The sequence below is a fragment of the Lolium rigidum genome, chromosome 7 (genome assembly GCF_022539505.1).
Source record: "Lolium rigidum isolate FL_2022 chromosome 7, APGP_CSIRO_Lrig_0.1, whole genome shotgun sequence".
Taxonomy (NCBI): Eukaryota; Viridiplantae; Streptophyta; class Magnoliopsida; order Poales; family Poaceae; genus Lolium; species Lolium rigidum.
The window spans coordinates 80812391-80822926 of NC_061514.1; the positions used below are offsets into that span (position 1 = coordinate 80812391).

General features: G+C 44.6%; 1 protein-coding gene and 1 long non-coding RNA gene across 2 annotated transcripts; one reads left to right on the forward strand and one right to left on the reverse strand.

Moving 5' to 3' along the window:
• The first annotated feature begins 573 nt into the window (after positions 1-573).
• LOC124677644 lies at positions 574-7635 on the forward strand. Its single transcript, XR_006994158.1, has 3 exons — positions 574-705; positions 1209-1300; positions 7369-7635. It is a non-coding gene; the product is annotated as an uncharacterized LOC124677644 (long non-coding RNA).
• Positions 1520-6926, reverse strand: LOC124677643 (disease resistance protein RPS2-like). Its single transcript, XM_047213608.1, has 3 exons — positions 6856-6926; positions 5900-6759; positions 1520-4013 (listed from the first exon to the last, which is right to left on the reverse strand). The coding sequence occupies exons 2-3, from the start codon at positions 6530-6532 to the stop codon at positions 1797-1799; spliced, it is 2850 nt and encodes a 949-aa protein (XP_047069564.1). The 5' UTR covers positions 6533-6759; positions 6856-6926; the 3' UTR covers positions 1520-1796.
• Positions 7636-10536: the final 2901 nt, after the last annotated feature.

The window sequence follows — 10536 nt, forward strand, 5'->3', positions numbered from 1 at the left end:
AGCCGATGTTTGATTCAAAGGATTTGAATGCATGGCAATGTAGAAAAACGTAGTAACGGTATGTTATGGCATGTGTAATTCTACAAAAATGAAACACAAAAATTAGTTACAGAGGTTTGGTTACACCATAAGAAAAACGCAGATAATCCTCTTTCTAGAAGTCCTATAAAATTGTAGTGTAGAAAAGCAATCCATGAATATTTTAGCGGATACCATTTTTTAAATCAAATGATCTTTATATGAAAAATGTATACCATATAAACACGCAGAAAATCCTCTTTGTAGAAGTCCTATAAAGATTAAAGTGTAGAAAAGCAATCCATGAATATTTTAGCGGATACCATTTTTAAGAGTCCTATAGTTTTGTTCAAAAAAAAAAAAGTCCTATAGAAAGAAAATCCTCTTTGTAGAAGTCCTATAAGATTAAAGTGTAGAAAAGCAATCCATGAATATTTTAGCGGATACCATTTTTAAGAGTACTATAGTTTTGTTCAAAAAAAAGTCCTATAGAAATCTTTTGAAAATCCTTTGAATCAAACAGGACGTGGTAGTTTGCCTGTACTGTTTCGCGTAGTGCTTGGCTGCTTGCAGCTTTGCCTTCTCCCCGCTTTCCTCTGTTTTCTTCCGGACCGGAGGGCGGAGGCGGGGAGAGCGAGAGAGACGAAGCGCGCAACTGCGCAAGACCCACGCCGTCGTAGCCTCGCGGTGAGTGTGCGAGTAGTCGCCTCTTCTGCCTCCTGATCTACTTACTTGCAGTCACAAATGTTGAGCGTGGTTGCGCGGTTGCCCTTCCGCGCGCGCATCCGAAGCAGCGAGGCATGCTGCCTGTTCAGCAAACTGCTGCTCAGTGCAAGCCCAAGCGGTGACCCCTCCGTGGTAAAATAGGGCCTGGAGCAGATATCTAATCGAGCATCGAGGGTTGTGGTTTGTGGGATCTTCTCATGGAAGATTTTCATCACACATGAGTGACTGCTGTCCACTGTGTCCGCAAGCTGTTCGACGATATGCATGAGCGACGCCTTGTATTCAGAATGGACGGAAGTTATCCATTGTATATATAGGACATGATCTTGAACACTTTGAGTTTATCTTATGCATATGGCAGTCGCTGTCTCTTCATGGCAGGATTCTCTTTTACACTTCCTTCGACTTTGTGTTCGAAGAAATATGTTGCATCTGGAAACTGACATTCTTATTGTTTCTTTCAGGAGTCGTTGGGTAGGAGATTAAGTAAGTAGAAATGCACAGTTGGAGCCCTATTGCAGGCTACAAACATTACCATTGAAGGAAAGTCAATCAGGTATGCACTAACTGCACTAGTATTTGGGTGGAGCATTTAAAGGATATGCTCTGTGAATACAAGCTGTGCTGAACATATGCTTTATGCGGTTGGGTTCCATCTAGAGTACACAGAATAAAAATTGGCTTGTACAGTAGCCACATATTTATGAACCTGAACATATAAATGTAATTAATCAATGGAATTGATTCATTGGTATTTTTACATCATAAACATAGTATATACAGATAGGCTTGTACACAAGCCTCTTATATGAATCTCAGCATATCAATGTCTTTAATGAATGCATACATTGGTATCTACATCATAAACATAATATGGTTCAGACATGCTGATACAGAAGCCACTTATTTTATGAATCTGAACAAAGAAAAACCATGAATAAAAAAACATTGACTGGTATTTACATCATCATAAACACAATACATCAGTAACGTGTGCTGTACCATCATGCTGCAGTGAGAAATATAGTTTAAATAGTATCATACTTGTGCTATTATTTGTCTTGGATGGGAATGAAATACTTGCTCTCCATTATGTCTTTGACGCTCCATTCTAGCCTTTCCCACCACTCATACGATCCAAAAATCCTTTTTAGTCTCGGGCAGTCACTTGTTTGACCCAATGGGATTGTTCTCAGATTCAGGCAGTCCTCCACCCTAATACTTTCAAGACAAGGAAATTCTCTTGGTATGCATATCCTTCTCAGCTTTGGTAGGTCAGTCAGAACCAGTGATCTCAGTTTTGGGAAGTTTACATGATGCTCTATTCCATTGATCCGGCCACTCTTGGTCATATTCTGGTAAAATTTGTTATATTCATCCCATGCGTCGTCTACCATACCATGTATCTCTTGTTCTTCAGAGAAACCATTTTTTTTCCTGAAATTCTGAACACTGCCATGTTCAATTCCTGAACTCTTGCTTTCCAGCTCGCCAATTGTTTCTTGAACAACTTGGTCTAATTCATGACAGTGACATATAGAAAGCTTCTCAAGTGCCTCCAGCTGCAGAACCCAGGTGACATCGTGCAACTTTTGGCAGTGAGAGATTGTAATTTCTAGGAGATTCCGGAAGTGATGAGGCGAAGATCCAATAATAATGGTTTGGAGAGCAGGAAGTTCAGCAAGGGTGAGAACTTGCAGACAAGAAGCCTTTTGGTTGTCAGAGTCTGCAATAAGCTTTTCCAAGTCATGACATGATTCAACGTAGAGCTCTCCAAGTTGCACCATATGGGTGAAGTCTGATATTTGGATCGACTTCATTTGTTCACAGTGTTTGAGGCTAAGGCACTGTGTCGACTTTGCGAGAGGGTGTGTCTTGGTCAATTTCTTTAGCACTTCTTCTGCATAAATTGTGATTCCAAGGAACTCCAGTTTCTTTAAGGTATCAATGTTCAGATCATTGACATCACGAATCCCGTAGTTGCTTCGGAAGAGGTTTAGCACTCTTAGCTTGTGTAGCTTGGAACAGTTATCAAATGTGTCCGTAAGGGCCTTGGTAACACTTAAATCTAGATGTGTTAGTTCTTTGAGCACCCAAAACTCTTTTGGAAGGCTCTCAATGCTTGTGTGGGACAAATTGAGGTACTTCAGCTTGGTCAATGTCTTACAGTCTGGAAGAGTTGTGATGCCGGTGTGTGAAAGATCAAGAACCCTTAAAGAAGGCATGAATTCAAAGAATGTTGGGCACAACCTTTCCAATTTAGGATTGTTCTGAACTAGCAAAGTTACAAGATTCTTGCACTCTGGTGGGATACAAAGGTCCTCTATGTCACTAAACATGAGTGATATCCTTCTTGCTGTTTTCCACTCTCTGTGTGATGGAGCCTCCTCCAAACTCATTCCAGCCTTCACAATAATATTTTCCTGCCCAGCAAGGGAAAATCCCAGATGACGAATTATGTGGTGCATTTTCACCTCTGAGGAGTCAGACTTGCGATGTTCCAACAAGCATGCAGACAACAGGCTACGGATTATGCGATGGCCTTTCTTGGGGTCCTGAGGTATCAACCCGTCTGCCATCCAGTACTCCACAAGCTTATCTTTGTTGATTGAGCCATATTCTGGGAAAAGGGTGCAGTACAAGAAGCACTGCTGCTGTGTTTCTATCAACTTATCGTAACTGTACTTCAATATATTGAACATTGCAGGGACTCCATCCAAGTCCTTTAGGTCATCCTTGGTCGCTTCCACTGCCAAGCTCCAATCCTTGGGCTCTGTTAGTCCTGCCACGGCTCTCCCTATCACTTTGAGTGCAAGTGGCAGACCACCACAGGTTTTGACAATTGCTTCAGCATGCTCTTGTACCACATTATTGGTGGCAGGAGAGTCAAGTGCCATAACAGCTTTAGTGCTCAAATTGCTTCGGAAGAGCTCCCATGCTGACTCCTTCCCTAGGTACTCCATCTTGATCAAACTCTGTTGTACTCCCATTTGATAACAAACATTTTCATAGCGTGAAGTAAGAATTAACTTGCTTTTGCTTTGAGAATCTGGGGTTGGGATTCCGACATAAACTAAATCGAATTGTTCCCTAACATCATCCAGCAAAATAATAAATTTCTTTCTGCTCAGTGCTTTCGCTATGGATCTGGCACGAGTTGTTTCTGCCTCTGCGTCATTCCACAACAAACCAAGGCGGTCTGTAATCGTCCGCTGGATGGCTTCTATATTTAGAGTTCCGGAGTTGGACACCTCAATCATGATTACCACCTAGCAAAGTCAAGTTGGATCGATAGAAATATTAGGACCCAGTTAAATAATATTAGGAATATTTAGGAATAGTAAGTTGTGGAATAATGGAGTTAATCTTCTGACCTGTGGTTAATCAAGTGTAAGAAATTAATCATTCCTATGAGGGCCAAACGAAAATATTGAATTAACGGGTTACCTAATACCATGCCTATGCTCTAGCTCCTGTTCACATAGCGAGACAATGCTCGCTCTTATTTTCTTTTGTCATTGTTGGACAGATGTAAAAGCCTGCTTATTAAGAAAATTCTTGGGGAGTAATAACGTGTGCAAGGGAGATTTTGTGCTTGCGTTGATTCAAATATGTCAGAGCAAGGGCAGAAGTTCTGTCCTCTGTTTAATCGATAGTAACTTCAGAAACATGCATACTCAAGCTGCGTCCAGCAAGTTAGAATGTATTGTGATCTTGTGACTCTGTGACATCAGATAATATACACTTATTCAAATGTCTGGTAAAGAAGAACGTAGTTAAGTATGTAGTTCTGGAGAAGAGCCGTTAATTTCTTTTATGCTTTGTATATTTTGAGTGCTAGCTCAGTGGTAAGGCTTGCGAGTGCGCAGCCAGCCCACCCGGGTTCGAGTGCCAAGGGGACCGAATTAAACGGAGTGTTATCTAACGCGTATAAATCCGCTGCTGGAGAGGTCTCATCATCTATCTAACAACGTAGAGCCAAGGGAGGGAATCTTCCCCGTTGGTCAACGTTTTTATTTTGTTGTATAAATTCAATGTTTTGGAAACATGCGTTCAACTTTAAACTACAGTGGTACTTATCTTCATCTAATTAATGCCTCTTTAAACAAAAGATTGATACTACCATTTGCTTTGAGGAAAACCAGATAATTTTCCAAAAAAAAAACACATACTTAGAGTCTTAGAGAAACGAGAATAAGTTATTATATTGGTTGTGAAATTTATGATATAAATTTAAGCCTGGAACTTGGATCTCTAAACTCCACTGGTTTTCGACCCGTCAAAAAAACACCACGGGCTTTCTATCTGAACTAAATTGGATCCAGCTGAACTGGGAATCATTGGACATGGAAATCCTCAAATGAACTAGAAGTGGGATGTTGTTGGGATCCCGCTTACATCCCTACACGGACATCAACAGAACATTAGGTCATTGGATAACTTTGGACCTTGCAGTTGGATAGTCCAGTATCCAGTTGACTTCTGTTGCAGGTGCGTTGCCCCCGCTCACATCGCTTAACGGCCACCACCACACGCATCGGCCGTCGGCTCCCCTTCTTGCGTCAGATGATGGATTGGAGCCATCTCGATCTGGCCGTGTCGTCACTGCACAGCAGTTTCTGCTCCACAACATCGTTGTTGGCCAGCGTTCTAGACTCACCATTCCTTCCACACAGGTGCCTAGCTTGCCCGTCTCGTGTCTGCCACCGGCTCCCCTTCTTGCGTCGTCCACCACATGCGTCGGTGGTGCCAGCTTTGGGCCGCTCCCACACACTACCATTGTTTCACATGCAGACACTACAATTCCTAATATCCATTTTGGGCCTTGGATGTCTAATATCACGACAGCTTGGATATGATGGATTTGGATAACACAAAGCTAAACGTGGACTGGAGATGGAATTGCATTGTTCTTTTGAGTGATCAGATGCACACACTTCTAGCTTGCTTTGTACACTTGAAGTTTGGATCAAAAATATATTAAATGGAAGGGTTTTATTTACATTTATTCAAATCTAATGGAAAGAATTAGTACTCAAATGCGTATAATAACTTCTGTTACTAATTTCATTTAAGTTTCTCTTGTAGAATCATATAATCATAAACAAAAAAATCATATATGCAAAATAACTAGTTTCCTATCAGAGATACACACCTGGTCATCACTGCCACATTCTTTGAGTTCATTGTTGAAGGTATTGAGAAGTGTTGTCTTCCCTACCCCTCCTGGACCCCAAACTCCAATGATGCCCACATTGCTGCTGTCAAAATATTCCCGGAGGTCCTTCAAGACAGTCTCCATGCCAAAGGCTTCTATCCTTGGTCGATCCTCGACCAAGTCTGGCAAAGGCTTGGACCCAAATTCCTTAAATTGGTTCCCTTCCTCAATTAGCTCCCCAAGATCCTCGAGAGTCTTCAGAACACGCTTGCCAATACGATACCGTTTTCTAAGGATTAGAGAATAATTGCAGAAGCAAGAGTATTGCATGAGTCGATCACACTCTTGGTCAATATCATCAATTAAGACGAGGACTCCATCGACCTTTCTCAGCCATAATTCTACCAGAGGATGACACTTCTTGTTCTGGTTGGTCTCGTGGATCACTTCTTCTTGGACCACCTTCTCTAAAGCTTGGAGGTATTCATTGGCTTTAGTAAGGGCTCTCCGATTGCGCTTGATGCAAAAGAAAGAAGAGAACTGTCTTGCAGTAGCTGCTGGTAGCCCTGTGTTATTGATGAAGCCACACACAGGCTGCAAAGGTGCACAAATCATGTTAGGATCAGCCATGGTGGCGTTGCGCAAGGAATTATGTGGATATCAGGATATGTCTCAGTAGTTGAAGCAACGAGAGATCAAGATGATTTGTAGCATAATCTAAAACTCGCGTTGCTTGCAAAAGAGGATGTACTGTGGAAAAGGAGCCTCCGGTGGAGCTTCCTGCAATTTACACAGTGGCTTGGATCGGACCAGATTACCCGAGCACACGGTCTTTCGTGGAAGGTACATGATGGATGCTTTGTCAAATAATTGCAGCTGTAAGGTATCAAGTCACTGTTGTTCATAGCATTATTTTTGGAGGCAAACATTAAAACATGCCAGAATAACAATACCTTAGGTCAACAGAAGATGATATTTTTCTCATCCGACAGAAAAGTTGTGTACACGCATCATTCATGCTGCTTGATAAAAAAAAAGCGCCTAAGATAGATGTAGACAATATTTTGTTTTTTCTAACACTATAAACATCAAAGTATAAAAGACAATTTTATATTAGAGGGTACATATGCTCACATGGATTCCCTGATTCCTTTTCATATGATTCAGCTAATCATTCATACGGCTGCTAAGATTGCAAGACAACAAGTATTACCAATAAAATATCATCACCCTAAATTGATCAGTTGGTACTATTCCTAGTAGATGTATTTGCTTAGTGATCAAGGTACACATTTTTTCTTATCTTTATAGGCACATTACTCAAATTTGACTTGACTAGAACAGTATTAGGAAATAAGGACTATGTATAAGCAATTGGTTTCTTATACACTAGTGACAACTGTCAATAACTCTCTTCATAGTTGAACATTATACCATACTCTTATGTTCTCTTTATTGTATCCTAGCTAGGAGTTAAAAACATATCAGGCATATCTCCTGCGGCAATGAGGTCCACAAGGAAGTTCCTGAACTGCCCGCTAGCAGATGACAATAATGACTGCTGATTCGGATACAGGTCATGAGGTTTATCCATTGGTAAATGTATTTTCATTTGTGACTTCTAGAAGGTTTGTACAAAGTATCATCTGATTCAGATACACCATACACGTGGTCTTACCATTATTCATACCTTCTGTAGTGGATAACGCAATCAAAGTCAGAATTTTAGCTTATTAATTATCGTTTGTGTTTTTATTTCCATCTTATATCGTTAAGTAATTCTTAGTTTCTGACGTTATTCTGGATGGTAGTGCTGGTGATAAGTCAAAGGCACAACCGCACAAGCTATTGTATGCTGTTGTATCAGTACAACAGCCCTGATCCGTGGTTGGATGCTGACCTGGTGGTCCATACGGATATGGGATCTTAAAGCTGTTTTTTAATTTGAATCTGGTGGTTGAGCTTGAGGGTCGGATAGTTTGCCCTGCGGCTAAGGGTTGAAAATTTGTAGAGGATGATAATAAATTCGCAACTAATCAGCCGCGGACGGCCGTGTCCAGGCGGGCAGAGCAATCGGTTTCAGGGTTGAATAAAACAGAGGTTGATGTGCCATGGCGAAGAGGGAGCAGGAGCGCACGCGAGGTTGATGAGGAAAAATATTATGTAACCATTTTTGGTTCTGTAATTATCTAGGTGTCCATGGAATCAGAAAATATATGAATCCAACTAGATTGATGGAATTTGGGCTGGACCTTAGCTAGGCGTGTTTCTTTCTGGCAAGCTCGGAGACTGCATATATATTATACAACTATTGCACATACACCGGTACACGTACACGACGGGAGTTTGGATCGGAGTCTGATGTGAGCTGTTTTTACCCTTCAAATTCGCACCTGTAGCAGATAGGTCTTTAAATTCGCACCTGTAGCATATAGGTAGACCGGCAATCAGCATGGAGACGAAATCCCAAAGGTCTCGGGGGCATAACCTTCTCCGTGATTGGTTTTGGTATATAGTTTTTCTCTTCTTTGTTCCCAAGAAAATTTTGTTCCTCTGTTTTCATCTTGTTCCATGCATGTTGCCTCCCTGCCACAAGTTTTTCGTCTAAGCGCTTGCAAATTAAACAGTTGTTTAGCTGGTCGTGTTTGCCTTCGTTGCTGAGTTTTTTTTTTTTTTTTTTGACAACGTACGCCCGAAGGCATACGTTACTTGTATTCATACGGTAAGGAAATACAAACCAGAGCAGTACAAATACGAGTAAAACAGAGAGGATACAGGCCAACCAGGTGGCACCACCTAGCTACAGAGAAGAATCCAGAGAACGCTAGTCCTCCGTCTTCACCGCATCCGTCGCCGCTGCACCGCACACCCGACCACCGTCGCCGGAGGGAGGACACCGCACGGAGAGGCAGCATCCCTGGAACATAAGAGGCCGCTAGCTAGCCCACAGGCTTTGAAGAACCGCAATCGCCACCAGCTCCAGGAAGCTGGATCTTGACACGAAAAGCTCATCGGCGGGAGACTCGCTCCCAACCTTCTTCAGCTCCGGATCCATGGCAACCGCCACGCCGCCGCACAGGCGACAGCCGGATCCCTCCACCTTCTTCCACGAACTGGCCCAGCCGCCAGATCCTCCCTTCCTCCACACACCTACCTCAGCAGCTCCGCGCCGTCGTTGGAGGAGACGACGCCGCGACGACCGAAGAGCTCGAGGACGGCATCTCCACCACGCACGCCCCGCATCGTCGCCATGCCGGCCGCGCGGGAGAACTTCCACAGATCCGCCGCCACCGCAACGAACGGAGACGGGAGAGGGCCGGATCCGAGAAGACCAAAACACCGGACCCACCGACGCCGCCCCCTCGCAGACGCCGCCGCCGGCAACGAACCCTACCCTATTTACAGCCGAACGCACGGACCCGGGGTTCCCCCACCCTTCCGCCGCCGCAGCGGACTGAGAAGGGGAGGGGAACCCACGCCGGCGCCGGAGAAAACGGGGAGAAAAGCGCGGTCGCCCTCTCGGCCGCCTCTCTCCTCGTAGCACCAAAGGGAGAGGATAAGATCGAAACAAGTGTTTTTCTTCGTTGCTGAGTTGGGTAGCCCTTCCTACACGATATCTACTCCCTTGAGCTCACCGGCCTCGGCGACCCGCCCGGGCTGAGCGCCCTGGCGTTCAACGTGACCCCGCACGTGAGGAACGAGCGGTTGCTGGCGGCGGAGAACCGGTTCAGCCATGGGCAGGTGGTGGTGTCCTACGACGGCGTCGTGATAGGGGAGGGGCTTGTGGCGGGCATCAGCGCCGGCACGGGGAGCACGACGGAGCACACACTGGCGTTTGTTTTCGCTCGTATACTAAATCGGTTAATAGGTAAGTTTTTTTTAGACAGATGATTTGAAATGAGTCCGATTTTAAATTAAGGAAGCCATCAACCGGCCAGAAGTTACACCATAAGTTATAACACACAACTGAAATAAAAAACTAACAACAAAAGAAGTTACAACAGAACTTGAGGATCCAAAGGGGAGGGGATCTTGCGGCGACGCCTCCAAGAAGGTGCATGGCACACGAATGCGTCATCATCATCGGCAGAGGCCGAGGTCGGTCTCGCAAAGCTTTCACCTGCACTCCGAACCACCACCCCCGAGCTCGGGTTAGGTCCGGACTCGAAACACATCTTCCAATGGCATTGGGATAGGCACACCGGTCGAAACTACGACCAGACGCCGACCTAGCAAAGCCCTCCAAGGCGCTAGGCGAGCCATCAGTTATCGAAGCAAGGCTGTGTATAAGCAGCCAGGCCGACGAGGTGCGAGGGCTGAGACACCAGCGAGAGATCAAAGGGTGATCCACAAGACACTACAAGAGAAGCTTACCTGAAGCGGGGCCAACAAGATTAGCAGGTTGAGGCGGAGGTACGGAATCCATCAATTCGACGCGATGGATCCACCTTGGGACGCCTTCAACAAGGGAACGACACCGAAAGGTGACGCAATAGCCGGCTGGCCAACCCAGCCTGCACCCGGAGCCGGACGTCGCTTGACGCCGGATCGGCGGCACCACGACGGCCGCAACATCCCCGACGACGTCAAACCCTGCCCTAGCGCAACTACAACGGTCGAAGGGAGAATGTGCT